Here is a 20,053-nt window from a genome sequence, read left to right as displayed (position 1 = left end):
CTCCTGATTTGAGTACATGGTCGGAATGGAAAACCACCAGATTGTGTCAGTACCTTGTGATGAAGGAAATCACCTGCGGGAGATAAGACATTCCGGTTAATAACTCGGGAACCAAGCATTTCCGGAACTATGTTGATATAAAATACTTTTGTCTACGTATGAGGAACGCATTCCTGAAGTAATGCTTGTATTTTTGAAACGCCCTGTATATCTTTTGCACTCTCCACATAGGTTTCATCTAATTCTTTGTCTAATCTTCGTTGATACAAGCCCCTAGTGATCTCATCTTTTAGTGAGTCCACATTAAATCTTTCGGTGTCAAGTTATTTGCTCCTCTCAAGGTCTTTCTTCCTTTTCTCCTTCCATTTTTTGGCATATCCATGGGAATTACAACGTAGCCTTCACCAAAAAGTGATCAGAGCCACAATATGCTCCTCTCTGGACCCTAACATCACAGACAAAAATTGTGCTTTGCTATTTAGTGATCGCATAATCAGTTATTGATTTTAGTCCTTTTGTTTCTTGGAACCATGTGAACTTCTGAATGTCTCTATGTTGGAACGTGTTACTAATCCCCAGCTTATATTGGAAACAAAGTTCTATCAGTGTCTCTCCGTTATCATTTTCTCCGTGTCTTTCCACCACTTCATTGTCCGCAGCTTGTCCCACTCTGGAGTTCAAATCCCCCATTATGACTATCTCTTTGCAATGTGGAATTACTTCTATTACTTCTCTCAATTTTTCCCAGAAATATTCTTTAATATCTGTAGGAGACTCAATATTAGGAGCATATATCCCAATAATAGTAATTTCTCTTCCATATATTTTAATTTCAAGGGTCATGGTTCATCAACAAAACTCCATTTTTTAAAATGGAGTTTTGTTGATGAACTCAGAAAGTTGATAAACTTTCTGAGAATTTTTTGGATAAGTACAGCTCTTACATGTCGGTCAACACCAGACCAAAGGAAAATATATTCTCCAGTAATTTCTACACCTCTCCCTTTCTTCTTTGTTTAAGTTAAGACTGCCACATCCAATTTATATTTCCCCAATTCCAATAAAACTTCATCTTGTTTTGTGCTAACTCCTTGTACATTCCAGCGGCCAAAATGCATAATCCTTTTCCGTTTGCCAGTTCGATTTCTGTTTGTCCGTCCGATTTTTTCTCTGTTAGGTCTTTTAGCATTGAAAGAACGTTTTATGATGAATGGGGAGCTGACCCATTTCATCAACCCCTAACTGGAGGACCAAGATATCTTTTTTCGTCTGGTCTCTAGCTACAAATCTTTCTGGCTTGGGAGGCCCTACCAGTAGGAAGCTACCACCACCATAGCTCTGAAAATCATTGAGACCCAAGTCCCCCTACCACAACAAGGCAAAGATACCATCGGTGGGGGATAAGATAGTACCCATGGTAACTTCTCCTCCACGAAGGTGTCTCCTTGTCCAGCTCTGCTGAATACATCTTATAAGCTGTTCTTCACGTTCTTTAGATGTTGTCGCTGGCCCTGCTTTTTCCAAGGGTGACCGCACCATCGCCTTGTAGAGAGATATAGTGACTGCCTCCTTTATTTGAAAAATTTCGATAAAAATCATAATATACCATGTACCTTCCTTGCCATCTGCTTATACTGAACGAACTCAGACTGCATAATTTTAGATAGTACGGATTCCTGTTAGTATCTTAAATTATGAAAAATATTCAACAATATTTTTAAAAGAAATAAAAAGATTTCTGAGATAGATCCAGCATACTTTTTAAAGAAATAAATGAAACTGAATCACAAAAACGTCTTAAATGAGTTTTATATTCATCAGTATTTTGTGAAAACAGTCAGCTACATTGCCCTGAAAACCGAAAGGGGAAAAATGTAGAGTGAATTCTTCTTACAATGTATTTTTCACTTCTTAAGATATTTAGCAGCATGAGGAATAGAAACGAAAGTTTTTGGGCGTAATTTTGTAATGGACCATGATGGGGGCCACCTTCTTATCCAAACATTCCTACGATTCCTAAGAATTTTTGGATAAGAAGGTGGGTTATTGGCAACTGTAGAGAAAGCACTCATATTATGATAAGCACTTAGACTTACTATTTGAAATGACGCAACTTTACAGTCCACACAAAGATGTTACTTGACAATCCACCTTGCATTTCGCCTTCTTTTATTAGCAGTGCACAATCAGGCAACCTACCAATCAATGTAATATTTTAGCTAACCGTTTCCACTCGGCATAACAGAATTAAAAATGCTTCCCCAGATGAATACAGAGATGGGCATAAAAGGACGTTGAATAAATGTAGTCAAAAACCTCAATAGAAAGCGACGAATGAGTCTTCCTTTGTGACTAGTCTGTCCTTCGACACAAGAGAATTCGTTCATCGGTTTCTCCAGTGTTTTTATTAAGGCCATAATGTTTAGATATATTTTAAAATAATAGCTTTATTGCGCTTTAACAAAAGAGAAAATGCAATAAAACAACTGTAATTTTCTGTTCTTACAAAGCTGCTGAAATCTATTCTGTGCGGAATGAATACAGGTAACACAAAAGGTCTAGGCGCAGCCATGAAAATTGCGATCACACAAAGACCAATTATAATGAAAGAATGGATGGATGGCCTTCAACTGAGAAAACCAACTCTAACAGTAGGTGAAGTAATGGAATGTCTGTTATCACAAATAAATCCGCTGTATTGTACTGGCTTGTGCTAATGAATTAAGCTTGGGCAGTTGAAAGTAACTATTTGTAGTTACTTCCACCAAGATAAAGTAATCAGAATCTTAGAGAAGAAATAGAGGCATCCATTCTTTTGAAAAGATGGTAATTTAAAGCAGATCAACTGCGACATGTACAGCTGTCTCTTAATCTTGAAAGTGGGTTGATAAGCAAGTTCTGAGAAGCATTTGTTCCGCACCAATATTAAATGGTTTCCATAACACAGAGTATATTTTTATAGTAATTTTCTGCCTTAAAAAACGTCGTTTTTTTTAAGCCTGATAATATAGCATTGGTTAGGACGATGGTTAGGCGTCAGAGCATCTAAGGCTGTGAGGTGTCAATATGTTTTCTGTCTATAATTGCGCAGATATTTCAGTCGGTTTAATAGACGAAACATTCAAATTTCCTGGAGAAAAACCATGCAATGTGATTAAATCAGCAATGTTGTGAAAAAGAACCATAAAAATTCCTTATGTCATTGACGGGATTCGAATTCAATCCTTTTTAACCGTTCTCTCACATCTTATCGTGGGGTGGCCTTTGGAGTAAATTCGTTTTCAAAAGAACAAGCATTGAAGTTGTTTTCAAGATTCAAATGATGATAAACTGCCTTCTCTGTCCGACATTTTCTGGAATCATTCAGTCAGAGCCGTGTTTTGCCAATTTTTTCAATAAATGCAAGGAGGATCTACACAAACTATTGGAGGTGATGGATGGATAGGTAAAATGGGAAGGTGTTTTTTTTTTTTTTTGGCTGATGGTGTATAAGCTTGCTCAGGACTATTAAGTAGCGTGTCGCATATTCCTGAATTTAAACAGTTATTTTTCTCCGCAACATTTTGTAAAAATTAATTTAAGTTTTTTTGGGGGAGGTTCAAGGTTACAATTTACTGTCAAAACAACCAAAGAAGCCGAATTGTTAAAAGATAAACGTGATGGACCCAATTTCAGTTTCCAGTTTTTCCGAACACGTAACTCATACGCTATATTAATAACTTTATCCTTTAATAACTTTATTGTTGGTACGAAAGGGCCAAATTACCAATTTATTATTACCCACGATCTCAAGCTTAAAATTAATGGGCAGATGAACGTTTTTTAGATAATCTTAGAATTTCAGTAATCTTTCCTTTCCATGTTTCTAAATTATGAACACGTCATTCACAAAACGAACTCATAGAGAGGGCCGTGATGGGTCCAAATAGCTGCCCTTTCAGAGTTCTCCATAAACAGATTCATTGTAATCAGTGATAACGGTTTCCCAATGCTGTCTTTTGTGTGTAGGTTCTGTCTGCGAACTCAAAGTAACCTAATTCTAACACTAATTGAATGAAATGTATAAAGATTCCATTAGGTAATATCTTGTGGTAGTATTCTTGCTTTCCAAGGTGCGATTTATCTTTCTGCAATTTAATAGCTTGCCTCCACAGGGATATTGGAAAACAAATATGGAATTACCTTTTTGCTATGGCCAATCCCATGTAGAGCAATTCATGCTTCATGTTTCATAAAATGGCCTGATGATGGTGCCGAGGGGCCATTTGGTACACGTTCCAATCCTTTCGAACTGGGTTCTGTCACAATAGATGCGAAAAGAAGCATAAGATGTGCTACGAGTGTTCAGTTTCTGAATCTTTAAATCCAACTGGGTTCCTCAAACAGTACATCAGTGACGAGTTTTGCTAACGTGTCCGGGGCCAAACGCGATACAAACAAACAAACTGCTTGGGGAGAGTCGGGGTAATGAACCAACCGGTTTGAAAGGCTGAAGCTTCGAAACTAGTGCGGTGCCCCATCCAAGTGTTTTTCTTCCTATTCGCACTGTTTTGATTGGTAGTCTGGGCATTTTCCGGTTTGGCGCCCAACACCAGGTTGGTGGCAGACCTGGTAGTGGTCCGGGTTTGTTTAGGACTAAGTGACGAGTGAATTCCTGCGTGCAGTTCAAGGGCGTGTGATGTGGCATTTTGGTTTCTGTGCTGATCAGGGCTTACTTGGTCGGGTGGCACATGAACACCGTTTGTTTCCTTGGGCAGGTTTAGCTTGAGCACATTTGAATATGATTTTTTAGCTTTCTCACAGGGGTGTTCAATGCAATATCTTGTTCCTCTATTACGCTCATAGACAGTAATAGGCGGCGTGTTAGCGACTGCGCCTTTTGGTCGGTTTTCCGCTTCGACGCCAGAGCTAGTCGTCGGGAAGGATACACTTTCAATATAATCTTTTCCCAATTGAGGAGATATAGTGTCAACATCTCTGCTAGCTAGTTTTGAGGTCTGAGGAACCCGCAGAAATGATCTCAATGCGGATCTCTCAGAAAGCATAACGTTGCTCTTCAGATCTATCATCTCGTTTTTCAATACGCTCGTTTCCTTTCTAATTTCCTCTTTCTGTGCGCGAAGCTCTTGGTTTATACTGACATACCTACGTAAAAGGGACTCTCAACGGTGATTGAAAACTACTCAAAATCTCCGTCATCTCTATCTCCGAATTTTACGATCCCTGTCATGGTTTCAACATATCGAAAACCAGCAACGCATCACAGACGGACCAGACAGTGTACATCCCTCGTCAAGGTCAGGAGACCAGCTTCATTCCAACTCCTATTTCAAAATGTGCGATCCATGAGGAACAAATTGAATGAAGTTGAGAAGCTCTTGCTGTCCAGTTCAATGGACGTAGTTTGCTTCGCAGAAACATGGCTTGATCCCAGTGAAGAAACACTTTCTTCTACTTGGCCTGCAAGATATCAGATGTTATGTACGCCTAGAGAAAACTGCAAGGGAGGAGGAGTAGCAATTTTGTTCAATGAGCAGGTATTTTCTATCCTCCACTCAGTATCGAGCCAGTCCAATTCTTTCGAGGCAGTTCTAGTCACACTAAAACCTAACAATAACAACAGCCAGAACGTTTCTCTCGACATTGTCGCAGTGTATATCCCACCAGTTCCAGACGCACAGGTAGTTGATGAACTCCTCAATTGGCTGATTAACCATCTCCATTTATCACTGAAGCATATCGTGTGTGGGGATTAAAATCTCCCAAATACCCTGGGGAGCCTCAAGAGAAGACTGAGTCAGCATTTAGACATATTAGGTCTTAAACTGGTGGACACACCACCCACGAGGGGTGAAAGCACATTGGACCTCGCGTTGGCGTCAGCAAATTGTGTAGCTAATCAAAACCCGACAAGCAACATACAGTCTGATCATAACCCCATCATTCTCTCTGTGCAAACAGAAATGCCCATCACTTCTGGCAGGAGGAAAGTCACAGCCAAAACTATTACAGCGCCCAAATACCTCGATCCTGAAAGGTGTGTTTATGCAGCCCAGGCAATTCCATGGGATGTCCTTGAGGAATGCGACCCTGAACTCGGAATTGACCTAATGACAAGATGGATATACACTGTCTCTCTCTCTGTGCTGCAACAAAAAAAGCTAACCATTACAGAGCATTCAAGGGCCTGGTGGAGTCCAAAAGTCTCTGAAAGCTTTCACGTCAAACAGAACATGCACAAGCGGTGGAAAAACTCCGGCTCACCCTCGGACAGAACTGTATTCTCCCGAGCTAGGGCTCTTTTTATTAGGAACAAGAGGGAGGCAATAAAACTTCACCTAGAGGCTACCATAAATAAAGGGAAGCCCTTCCACAGAAGCAAATCAGAGGACGCCATCCACTCACTCAATCTGAGCAGTTGGCTCGACCACATAACTAGGTTTGCGGCTCAGCCAGAATCCACTACACCAATGGAATTACCAACCGACCCCTTAAATTCAGTTCAACTCACCAAATATCAACTGATTGATGCAATAAATAGTTTAGCACCTACGGCAGCATCCGGCGCCGACGGGATTCCACAGTTTATGCTGAAATGCCTCAGTACATTTATTGTTTATCCCATTCTGTCGTTATTCAACAAAATCCTTCATCAAAAATTCTTCCCTCCTATGTGGCATGTCTATCTAGTAAGACCACTGCCAAAAATACGCTCTGCTTCTCAGCCCAGTCACTTCCGTCCTATTCCTTCTGCATCAAGCCTATTAAAGCTATTTGAGAAATCTCTTCTGAAAACGTTAACCACCCAAATAATGTCATATCAGCCACCGCAGATTCACTATGCCACCCGGTCAAGATCCACCGCTACAAATCTAGTCAGCTCCACTACCAAGATCCTCGAGGCATTTGAGCACGGTTCGGAAATCACTGTTACTTATATCGACGTCCAGGCAGCATTTGATTCCGTATCCGTTCACGCATTGGTAAGGCTATTACGTGAATATTACCTCATTGGCGGAGACGTGCTCTGGTTCATTTAGACAATGCTTGAGAATAGGACTATTATTGTTTGCGATGCCAATCGGCGCTACACCAGAACTATTACAGCTGGAGTCCCACAAGGTGGGGTCCTCTCTGGTATTTTGTTCTCAGCTGTTCTTCTGCCTTTCGTGACGGGCCGAACTGATATTATCACCTTCGCTGATGATATAAAGCTGTTCACTGGCCTTCCTCTCCGGTTTCTGCCCTTCTCATCAATCCTGAGAAGTCGAAACAGTTCACTTTCTCGCTCAAACGGAACCCAACGATGGTGCAACCCAATATAAGAGGATCCGCGATTTCTGCTGTTCAGCAACACACCGACCTGGGCGTTATTTTTGACCAGAAGCTCTTCTTTCTACCACACATAGACCACCTGCAAAAAAAATTCTGTCGACTCCGATGGATGCTTAAGCAACAACTTATGCATGTCCATGACCAGGCCGTTGGGTGCAGGTATATTAAGACATGTGTCTATCCGGTCATTCTTTATGGAGCAGAAGTCTGGACCTCAACTGCCACAACGCATCTAAGACGGATTTTTGCAGGCCAATTTTGGCTATTGAAGTGGGCCATATGGAAATTCCGGCTTCCCCCTGCACGAAAGACCACCCAGATGGCAGCATCTCTAAACATCAGACGTCTTCCTGCCATTATCCATTAGCATTAGCATTAGTAGAGGCATTTCATGCAAGAAAGCAAGCTTATGCAGCATCAGCCAAAAAAAAAAAAAAAAAAAGTAACATAAATAAATAAAAATAACCACTTCCACTTCACCCCTCTGTTCGTTCGAAATACCTGTCCAGCTGAGCCTTAAACTTATTTAGGCTATCAACTTCCACGACAAGGGATGGAAGTCTGTTCCACCAACCAACCACCCGCTGGCTAAAGGCAAATTTCCGCACATCTATCCTACATCTGTCTTTCCTCAATTTGAATTTATGCCCTCTCAGGTGATTTTTCTGAGCTAGAGGAAGAATCCCATCAGCATTGAGCATGCTCAAACCATTCAAGGCTTTGTACACCTCTATCAGATCACCCCGCTGGTGCCTAGTTTCCAGACACTGTAATTTGCAAAACTTAAGCCTTTCTTCGTAAGAGAACCCCTTTGTCCCATTCACCAATCTAGTTGCCCTTCTCTGTACTCGTTCCAGCAGCTCTACATCCTTCCTGAAATGAGGCCTCCAGGCCTGTATACAGTACTCCAGGTGTGGCCTGACCATTGCCTTATACAAGGGAATAATCACCTCCTTATCCCTGCTAGAAAAATTCCTATATATCATTGACAATACACCATGAGCTACTCTTGCAGCTCGTCTGCACTGCTCAGAGAACTTCATATCTGCCTGCACCACCACCCCCAGGTCCCTTTCATTCTCTACCACTGTCAGTGTAGTACCACAGAGTTGATACGTTGCTCTGGGGTTGCTGTTTCCCATATGTAGTACTTTACATTTGTCAATGTTAAACTTCATTTGCCACCTCGAAGCCCATCTGCTCAACCTTTCCAAATCCTGTTGCAGCAGCATAGTGTCAGTAGTGTCCTTGACAACCCTGCCAACCTTCGTATCGTCTGCAAACTTGGACATTAAGCCTGATATACCATCATCAATATCATTTATAAATACAGAAAACAATAAAGGCCCCAATACTGAACCCTGAGGGACTCCACTAATAACATTAGTCCACGATGAGCAGTGTCCATTGATTACCACTCTCTGTCTTCTCCCCCTCAACCACCCCTTTATCCATAGCAGCAACTTGCCTCCAATGCCACACTGCTCCAATTTGTGCAGCAGTCTTCCATGTGCAACAGTATCAAAAGCCTTTCTAAGATCCAAGTATATAATATCAAAGTTATTCCCTGCATCCAGTTCTTTTGTGACTGCATCATAGTATCCAATCAAATTGGTCAGGCAAGACTTCCCCTTAACAAAACCATGCTGTGTCCTAGCTATAACTGAAGTCTTGTCTAGATGATCCTGCAGTGCTTCTTTCACCAGTGCCTCCATTAATTTTCCGGGAACAGAAGTTAAACTCACAGGTCTATAATTACTTGTGTCAGCCTTTGATCCCCCTTTGTGAATTGGGGTCACATTTGCACATCTCCAGTCAATGGGTACCTCCCCTGAGTCCAAGGAAGCTCTCATAATTATGGCTAAGGGTTTGCTTACCTCCTTTGCTGCCTCCTTTAATATAACTGGATAGATCCCATCCACCCCAGGTGCCTTTCTTGTGTTTATCTTCAACAATTTCTCCTCCACTTTGCTCTCAGTTATTACAAGATTCTCTAGCTTACTGCTAGAGTTGAATACACCTCTGGCATTCCCCTCGCTGAATAACTCCTCATGTGTGAATGTCGATGCAAAATATTCATTTAGTTTGTTAGCTACCCGAGCAGGGTCATCAACAGTTGACCCATCGATCTCAAGTGGACCAATCTGATTCATCCCCTTCCTTCTAGAGTTTACATAAGTAAAGAACTCTTTGCTGTTTTTCTTCGCATCCCTTGCCAAGGATCTCTCGTAATCTGCCTTCGCCTGCCTAACCTCCTTTGTAACTTGGTTACAGATCAACTTGTATCTATCATAGGCGTCCGTGTCACGTGTTAATTTGTATGTATCCCATGCATTTTTCTTCTCTGCCATATGCCTCATTAGTTCATCTGACAACCATTTAGGCCTAAACCTTGAACAATATTTCTTAGTTGGTATGTAAAGCCTAGTAGCTTCCACGATAAGTTCTTTGAATGCTTCCCATTTTGAATTTGCTGTTGGCAATATCATCAGTTGATCCCACTGTATAGAATTTAAATACTGTCTCAGTCCATTGTAGTCGCCTTTACGAAAGCAATACCCCTTCCCTTTACCCCTAATGGTAGTTACCTCTTTGAGTAACTCCCACTTCAGCACACTGTGATCACTGCCACCAAGTGGTTCATTTATCTGCAGATTCTTAATGCATGAAGAATCACTACTGATAATCAAATCAAGAGTATTACTCCCTCTAGTTGCCTCCCGAACATGCTGATGTAGAAAACAATCATCCAATAAATCCACAAAAGCCTTGCTACTGTGTGAGTGACCAGCCCCCAAATTCCAGTCAATATCTGGGAAATTAAAATCCCCCATTATAAGACTCTCTGATTTACTGGCCCACTCTATTTCTCCGAATAGTTTCGTATTATACTCATCAGAGTCATTAGGCCTATAGCACACTCCTACTCTCAATTTTGATCTCCCAATGCTTATGTCACACCAAACTGACTCGACACTGCACTGTCCAGCGATGTCGACTGGCTTCACTTCCTTGGATTTTATGTGTTTTTTAACTAATAGCATAACCCCTCCTCCCTTCCTATCCTGTCTATCCTTTCTGTAGACATTGTACTCCCCAAATTCCAGTTCTGCATTTCTTATATCTGTGTGACACCACGTCTCTGAAATCCCCACAATATCTGCCTTTGATGTTTTGAGCAATACCTCAAATTCATCAAATTTATTTACTAAACTCCTAGCATTGGTGTACACACAAGTATACATGCACCTGTTCTTTTTCTTAGCTACCCTAACACAACCCATGTGTTTACTTGTACCCCAATGATTCCCAGCAGTCTCTGAAATATCCTGCATCTTATTTTCCAGGCTGCGGCTCATTCCAATAGAAGCAGTGCAAGAATCACTTTCACCTCTGCCAGTGGCTACTGTTAATCTATTAGTCCTTGTATCCCCCCAATCTAGCAGTTTTCCGACCCACCTAACATTGCCTCGATAGCATCAGCAAACATTCTTGCACCCTTTCTATTTAAGTGTATCCCATCCCTGTAGAAGCAGTCTCTCCTGTTAACAAGTACAGACCAGGCTGAAAAAAATTCTACCCCTTGAGCCCTGCACAATCTTTCCAGGGCCGAATTGATTGACAGGGCTCTCATCATATACTCCCTCCTATCGTGTCTGGGCAGAATTGCAGACACTTTCAATTTCAACCCTAATTCACGGCTTTTTTTCATCAGTGACCTGTACTTGTCAAGTAATTTCGCCGGTCTCCTACTCTTAATGTCATTAGTGCCAACGTGTACAACTATATCACCTTTTGTGCCCTTAAAAGATGATATCCGCTCTACAACGTCATCAACTTTTGCCCCTGGCAGACATACCCTGGTCCTATTCCACCTATCCTTTTTACAAAGCATGTTTCCCGTTTCCCTGACAATAGAGTCACCAACAACTACTAGTTCCTTTGGGACCAGCGCATTCTGCCTTGGGGGTTGCCGCTGTGTTCCGCGATGACCAAGTGCAAGCTCTGGCATTGGTGTGGGCAGCTGAGAGCTTGATGGGCCCCTCACTTGTAATCCTTCGAGGGCATCCACCCTATCCTTCAAGCTCTCATATAGGCCCATAACAACGCTGAGTTGTCGCCTTATCTCCTTACACTCCTTGCATCGCACACACACAAAGACATCCCCCATGGCAGTATCATGTCCCATACTTGACTGCTCCGCAAACATCAAGCAAATAGTGCATCTTACAAGGCTGTGATTCAGAGGACAACTGCCCCCCTCAGTTCTCCCCTGGGCCACAGCATTCCCATTAGCTTGAGCCCTTTGCTTTGCTGCTCTGGTTTGAGTCATGATTTAGATTTACTTTCAATAAAATTTCAATTTCTGTACAAAATTAAATCCTAAACGTGTATCCAAACACAGTTATAACGCTATATTTATGTTTCAGTAACGAGTGTTATCTACGGAATATTTACGTTTCAGTAACGAGTGTTATCTGCGAAATCCCTTTATATAACTTTCGTATCAAGTTATGTATTAATTATTTGTTTTTACTAATTATTTATGTTACGTAACCTAAGTGGTTATATGTATAATTAATTATGTTAAATATAATTAATTATATTACGTTTGTAATCTAAGTCGTTATATGTATTTATTTAAACGTACAATTTAACTGCTAACGAAGTTCAACTAACGCTATCTAGTACGGTATATCGTAGTCTTCTCTCCATGAGAGAAGACTCGTCTTTTTTGTAAAAATGATGGTTGGCATTATTTCGGACCCAGACTTCTGGGCTAACTGCTGTTGGAGGATCCCAGTCCCAAGCCTTCGGGCCAATCCAGTCCTTCTGGCCACCCCAAACCGGTTAGTTATCCGATCGGTTCTTACCCGTGCAAATGCTGCAGTACATACTCCTTGGATGGCGACCTCTACAAGTTCGCATTGGATAAAAAAGTACGGGCAGAACTTACTCCATCCACTTCCTTCTCAGGACCACGTCACAGGACATTAGAACCTGCTCCCAAGCACCTGTCCATCACTCCCATGAATCCCTCACTACATTGTTCCAACTTTCTGCTCCTGCTTAGATGACTCCAGCACTGTAATCGTATAGAAGGACTTCTTCCTGGACAATAATCTAACTTGATGACATGCTGTTGTGCATATATGTTCATATGTAAATTTTTCATTTGCTTTTCCTACACTTGTATAATTAGTAATAATATTATTTTTTCTCCTATCTCATCCTTGTTAATTACATTGTATTAGCCTTTGTAACCTTGTATTAGCCTTTACTGTAAACCCCTAGCTTGTAGCCGTGAAGGGTATTGTGTACGGCATGTGCGTTCTGTATGCAATAAAGAGTTATTCTTCTTCATATTATTCAAATTGAGACCTGCTAGAATATCTCCATTTTTTATACGTTCCTGTTTAATCACTTTCAGTTCCCCGGGTTACATAACGAGTACCACGTCATATAAACAGCAACCATAGAAAATATTCGAACAACAAAGGAAACTTATCTTCAGAACAAAGTAAAATACATCTTAAGGATGTTATATTATTCTATCTGTTTTTCTTTATTCTCCTATGGTTTCTTGGTAACTAATGGGATGTTTTCAAAGTAGTAGCGTTGGGACTGAATCTGCATAATGATTAAAATTTTGTTTACTTCTATCTGTATGGAAATGTGTGCAAAAAAAAAAGTTTGCACGTCTAGTGCTACATGCTGATAAAAGTAAGCATCCTACTGTTAAATAACAAATCTGCATATAAATATGATCTTCGTGTTAAATTATAAATGAATTTGCACCGAATTACTAACCTACTCGTATTTTCGAAAGTGGCCTAAAGTGATAGTTATTTGAATACAATATTTGAAATAGTTTGTTCTTTGAAACACTGGATGATCAACCACTAATACTTTGATATGAATTTTATAAATGTGTATTGAACATTATCAGTGAATATGAATTATTAAATTATAATTTATTTATTTATTTTTTGAGCTCTCGACGGGTAGCACAGCGATTATGATTATGGCTCCACGCCGGTTGGAAAAGATCCGAGTTTGAATCCCATCAATGAGGAATTTTTATCTAGACTGAATATTCACAACTCATCCGAATTAGCCGGTCTCAGGCGAAGGTTGTATGCCTTTTTCTCTTGGAAACTCCGGTTTTTGGTCCAGCAAAGTAACCGTAGAATACACTCAGTGACAACGTAACTGCCCTCATTAAAAATAATGCCTCTATGAACAATCTCTGTAGAATTTATTGTAAGAATATTTTTATTTAAGCAACAAAAGCTTAAAATTTTAAATTTTATAAAGTACTATGAATAGTTTCTTGGACTAATGAATAGTATCGATATTCCACTCAGTTCAGACAACTTCCGATCTTATTGTATATCGAATTTGCAAATGGTATAGAACTCGCTATCACACAGCCGAGTAAAGGAACTGATAAACAGGTCTCGCAACGTGATTCTATCCGCTGTGCGCTTAATTTATATTTAGCGATCCTCAGACTAATTGAATAAAGCGTGGAATGCAGAAGTACTTAATTATGCCAATGTGGATGACTGTTTGTTAGCCGCTTCTGTTTGCCTTGGGGCAGAAGAGAATCTGAAAACACACCGCGAATGCGATTGGACCAAGGTGCAATTGAAAGGGGACTTCACTAGAATAGCTGCAAAAGTTCCATAAATTTGCGATGCCAAATATGCACGAGCGCTAATCCATCACATCAGATACGAACTAGAGATCATTAATAGCGCAAGGCTCACACTTCGCCCGTATTACCTTTAATCAGAAAATTCTATGAGGTTGTTTTTCATCCATAGAAAACATAATTTGCAGACGTAGCTGAAGGGAGTATTCTTTTCTGTCTTCTATTAATACGTGGGTTTTCTTAAACAAACGTAGATTGCTGTTTAACACAAGAATTTTCTTATTTTATCTTAAATTGATCTCTACCACATGGTTTTGGTTTGGTTGGTTTTAATGGAAGTTTATTGGCACAAGGGCAACTAAGGCCAAATTGTGCCTGCCTCTACCACATGTATTTGCGTATGTAACGTTACTTAAACTAGAGAAATATGACAGTGATTGGCTTGGAAAGCACAAGACAGCCGTGAATAATTGAAATCATTTAACACTCAAGATATCTTGAGGAGACAAAAGGAAACAGAAAAATTTTCGCCAGCGACTGTGTACCATTCGAGTTGGATTTATGTCCTTTTTCACACAAGAAATTAAGATATTTTTAGAAAAATTATGAATAGGGTGTAGAACCAGAAGAGAGAAAGAAAGAGACGAAGGTGTTCACGCGGACAGGTCTCCCCACTGGCTTACTCAAGCGAATATGCAGAAAATGACAGAATTCGCCATTTTTTTATTATTAGATTTTTCTGCAGCTCGGGAAAAGAGAATGTACTGTAGCATAACGGAATTTTCTGCCGATAGCGCACATGCGTTACCACGGCAACAGAAACGTAAATTAAACATGAGAGAGGACACGCGAATGCCGGAGCCTTAACCGTTGGGAATGTTGCCTCCTCCTTAAGTCACAAGTAAGACACGAAGTCAGAAATGAGAAAAATTAGAGGCCAGGGATTGGGCTTGTACGAAGGCATGTTTCATAACGAGTTCACGTGCAGGGGAAGGTCCTGCAGCGAATATGTTACTTCATCGAGTCCTTTAATAAGTATATCACGTTCACTTATTTAGGCACGAGATCGTTACAGATACTCTGCAGCTGCTGCTAATTATAACCTAAAACGTCATCTGTTTTGCCGGCTTACCCGTTATTATCAACTCATCTTGCTTCAGTCAAGATCCTGTAAACGTAATTAAGACAGGCGTGTTAAAACTGAAGATTGTTTCGGGGGAGGGTAGAGTCTGTCTCAGTTAGTGAAGTGCTTCAAAGACACTTCGCTGTACTGCCAACGAACCAGAGCGCACTGAAAAAAAGTAATGGATTCCAAAAACGGCCATTTGCATGCAATGACTCCATTCCTCTGGGTAATATTCATTTCAATGCCATTAAAACGAAGTCGGCTTCAGCTAATAGCCCATTAAGACAACTGTGTGCGGATGGAAGGAATAAAGGACATTACTAATAACTTCGTTGGAAACTAACAAAGTGTTCGCGAAAATAAAAACCCGCCCCTTTATTGTAGTCGAGTAGATCGGAAGTTGTAAAACAATTTCTTGGTTTAGGAATTAATCCCGGCGTACAAACTGAATTTCTTCATCGAAGCCACTCGATGGCGTGTATATCATTTGCACACAACATTAACTAGCCATTAGAAAGCGGATTTGTTTAGAAGCTGATCAAAATTAGCTCTGCATAAATGCTGCACGGTATTTGTCAACAATTTTACGTTAATATGGAATATCAACGTATCCCATCATTCCTCAACAAGGGAATCATACCCCCTACAAGTAAATTAATGCCTAATCTTCAAGGTACTCTTTGGTATTTGTTGACTAGCAGTGGTCTCGATTCTGTATAACTAATAGGGTTTGCAAGGTGCACGCTGTTGTTTCCTAGTTCTGTTGGCATACAGGAGAAGAAAATGGCTTCGTAATAAGACAACTGTATCTAACCCCAACGACCTCCTGTTGTTCGAACCGTTGGGCGTCACGCACACACATCCGAGCACAATACGTCCACCCATTCTCCCACGCGCGCGCCCTACGCCTTAGCGAAACCATATTATCTGTCAGTTAGTGCATTGATGTGCAAGAGCAGATGTCATCCGGGCAGGAAGTTAATGCGTGGGAGTCCCATAAATTAGTAGCGTGTATTAACATAAATGAAGCACGTCAAATTGCAGGAAGGTAAATTACGGCTAAATTAAGTGGGGAAGGCCTTAGTCCGTGCACTACACTCCGTCTCTCCCCTCCTTCAATTAGGTGACCAACCCCAACTTGAAACTGCCGCGATAGATGAAGAAAGGAATGTCTAATTGAAGATAAAGAACGGAATTTATTGGGTTTCAGCGTATAAAATGGGGAAAACGCATTTAAACCAAATGATTATCGATTACAAAAGCATCCTTTTAACCATCGTGAAATCTTAAACAGCAAGAAAGGAAAACTTACGACAGCCTATTAACGCTGCATCGAGACTCGTAAACAGGATGTCTCGTGTCATTTGAATCAGTTTCGACTAGGAATTGTTAAATGTAACTTATTTACAAGAGTGTACGCCTAACACGACCCTTTCGTTATTTCCTTTGGCAATGTCTCCGAAAACCACGATGGATTTCCATAAAACTGAAGAAAGAGTCTTCGAAGCGCCTTGGAAACTTCATTCGAACTGTTCGTAATCGGTAATTAATAAAACTTTCTTTTCCATAATGTAGATAATAGTGTCTCTTAATCACAGAGCCGAGGAATGTCGATAATTCATTAGAGGAGAGAAAGAGAGAGAATTTGCACGCGCACCTTTGCCACTCTGCAGTTTTAATTAGCGGTACCTCAGAGTTTTAGTGAGGTGCGAGTCAATACCCACGCAGAGAAGACATTTTTGTCTTTCTAATCACCGCGCTTACAAAAGATTATCTTTAATAATAACGAATAGACCAGAGATGTGTGTAAACTGCTTTAATATTTGATTCTTAAATGGCAAAGGAGGTTTATGGCCCACAACGAACGTTAGGTTTCCTTACTCGAATGAAATCATGCAATTTTTTTGCGAGTTACACTTGGCAGTATTAATCAGAGTTACTTTTATAAACATTGTACCGAACGTATATGGTACGAAAACGAGGATATCTTGGAATAGCAATAGTAAAGGGAGGTTCGAAAAGTAATGCCCACATTTTCTAATGATATTATTATTTTTGTATTATTTATATTACCTCAAAGGTTATGCAGTAACGTTTAAAAGAATATAAATAATATAGAAAGGGGAAAATGTACTTGTAGAAAAATAAAAATAGTTTTTAATTTGATGTATAATTTTCCGGTTGAGGTGTGTGGATAACATCTGTAGAGTTCAAAAAAAAAAAAAAAAAAAAAAAAAAAAAAGGCCATGTCATTTACTTGATTATCACGGTGATTATATCAGTTGATATAATCAAATTCGGGATGAAAAGACCTCAATGATGCAAGGTCTTTTTCAGAACGTGGCTGAGTTAGTCTGTCTTAGGCGAGAGTAGCATGGTTTTCCTTCCCTGCAACTCTTCTTTTCGTACGGAAAGCAGAAAAATCGACCACAGAATACGCGCAATTTACAGGAATAATATATTGACGTCTTAATATTACTCCTTAGTTCATTTGGCGCATAACCCAAAAATTACAATTACAAAGGTCATCCGCAACTTGGTATGTGAGGAGCATTCATAGGCAGCTATGACTGCCCTTTAAGGTTACGCCTACCTTTTTCATAAAATTGATAGCGCTTTCAGTAATAGCGTCACGTGTTCGACAGGTGATGGATAGCAACGTATGGATGCTGCGTATGAAAAGTTCAGTGTTCGGATGGCAAGACGAAAGATTTCAGTGAATTTTGAACGTGGCATGGTAATCAGCGCCAGACCCATCCAGACAGGTGACAACAATGGTATAATGGTGTGAGAATTGTTCTCTTCGTAAACATTGGGTTCCTTGATAGTAATCTCACATCTTTTAGAAGTCGCAGGTTATCTGGAAATTGTTTCTGATCTGGTGCATCCCTTCATGGCTGCAGTGTCCAGTGCTTCCAACAGACACGCCACTTGGCCAGAATTGTATATAACCTGTTTCAAGAAACTTGAGAGTAGATTAAGCGTACTGCGGTGGCTTTTTCAGGCATCGGATTTCAATCCAAATGAGCCCTTGTGAGATGAGATGAAATGAAATGAGCCTTTCATCCAATTTGCAATAATTTTCGGCACGTTTTAAGTCCGAGGTGTCGAAACGAATCGAGGCTGTTTTTGAGAGCTTGAAGAGGACCCACTCGCTCTTGTATGGGTGTATCTAATAAAGTGACAGGTTAGTATAGTACACTGAGCCCAGTTGTGTGTTTAAGTCTTTGCAGTTAACGCTTTACTGGTGTAGCGCAGAAATCGAAGCAGACGGATTTCCACTAGTAATTAGGCTTGCATAATCCTCGCTAATCTTCTAGTAATTAGAAATATACACTAGGGAATGTCAATGACAATGGCTTCCCGACTTCTGCAAGCGGGCAGTTTTCTCTTGTCAGTGGAGAATATGTTACTACCTTTATTGACGATTAGAAAGCTTGTGCATATAACCTGTTTATTAGAGTTTCACTGAAACAGTTTATACAATATTATAGACAAATGTGGCTGAATCAGAGCTTTTATGATGCAATTGCTGTCGTCTCTTAGTACTTTTAGAGGAAACTTTAAAGAACTCCAGTTCTTTCATTCTATTACGTTGATGAAATATGAAATATCAACCTTGGCTAACTGGAAAATGATACTCTGCAGCAGTAGATATCTAATTAATCGTGGCTATGAGGGTCTAGCGGCTCCTGGGATTTCTCCCATCTCCGCGAATGTTCCATGTATCGGTGACAGTTCCCTGTCAAAGCCAGAGATTTAGAAGTGTGTGGGTCATAAGTAGTGTTATATGTTGTGCCCATTGTTTATCCGGCTTAATGGCTGCCAGGCCCCCTAATGGGATCCGACGTTGCCCATATCTCGCCACATGGAGGCTAGCCGGGTGTTACCAGTGAGTCAATTGTACTCTGGCAGGTCCTGCCACTTACTTTCCTGGGATTTTAGTGGCTAGGACCTAAAATAAAATTGGAACGAGCGCGGTTGATTTTAGATACATTAAAGTTCATTACATTGTTCAGTTACATTAAAACGCTAATATGGGGTTTGACGCTGAAGGCCTGTTTCTGAAGTGCCTAAAAGGTCGGGCGAAAATTTTTTGGTGTATTTTAAATTTGGACGCGTAGGGCTATACGCTGTGCAAGAGAAAGTGCTGGGAGGGGAGAGTGAAGGCTGGGGGTGAAATAGGAAGCAGAGGGTCGATAGGGTAAGTGACCCCCAATTATTCAGTGAGGCATGCTCATGCCCCACCAGAGGGAAGGAATGGTGTGGCAAGGGAGAGAGGAGACAGCGAGCCGTCACTCCCCCCCCTGCCGGGTGTAGGAGAAAAAGGGTTGCACCGCACAAGAGAGTGCAGAGCCTTGAGTCAATATGGCTCCATCAAGGCGGCAACTTGGAGTTTCTATATCTTCGTCGATCTTCTCTGTCATCGGTTTTAGCATCCAGGTTTGTCCTCAGCTAAGAAAACTGGTCAGGTCCATTGTCAGTCCGTTATCAATGGCTGCGGTTCTGTTCATCATGAGAATATCCACATCTCCGTGGGGTTATTCTTCCGTTCGCTAAGTATTAGATTATTAGTAGTGAGCAGGTTACTGAGGGAGGTTCTCCTTGAGTCCTCTCCTCGCGTGCTGTGTGTCTCATTTCTTTTTTTTTTATTTTTATCTATCTCTTTCTTCTGTTGACGGCTATCAGTGTTTTACGCCTAGCAAACATAGTTTTTGAGCATATTCCTTTAGCTCCCTATATTCCTCTAGTGAGTCCAATAGATGTGATTCCAAGTTCTTGGGGAGGTAGTGTATTGCGGTGATCAGTCTGCACCTGAGGTCCTCATAATGGGTGCAATCGTACATAATGTGCTGCCAGCACTCAAGCTCCCCACAGGCACAGCTCGGATCCTCCTCAATATTCAGCGCTGTCAGCTTGGCCTTAAAGGCCCC

At 40.8% G+C, this 20,053-nt stretch overlaps 2 protein-coding genes across 2 annotated transcripts in view; both read right to left on the bottom strand.

Annotated features, from left to right (window-relative positions):
- LOC150076403 (voltage-gated delayed rectifier potassium channel KCNH8-like) overlaps positions 1 to 20,053 on the bottom strand; it is a 271,262-nt gene that overhangs the window by 201,944 nt on the left and 49,265 nt on the right.
- On the bottom strand, positions 475 to 843 carry LOC150076404 (protein CFDP2-like). Its single transcript, XM_090387352.1, has one exon. The coding sequence runs from the start codon at positions 841 to 843 to the stop codon at positions 475 to 477; it is 369 nt and encodes a 122-aa protein (XP_090243478.1).

Source organism: Mastigoproctus giganteus, chromosome 13 (genome assembly GCF_048544385.1).
Source record: "Mastigoproctus giganteus isolate SK-2022 chromosome 13, ASM4854438v1, whole genome shotgun sequence".
Classification (NCBI taxonomy): domain Eukaryota; kingdom Metazoa; phylum Arthropoda; class Arachnida; order Uropygi; family Thelyphonidae; genus Mastigoproctus; species Mastigoproctus giganteus.
The sequence above is the reverse complement of the archived record's forward strand: the minus strand, read 5'-3'. Positions and strand labels throughout refer to the sequence as shown.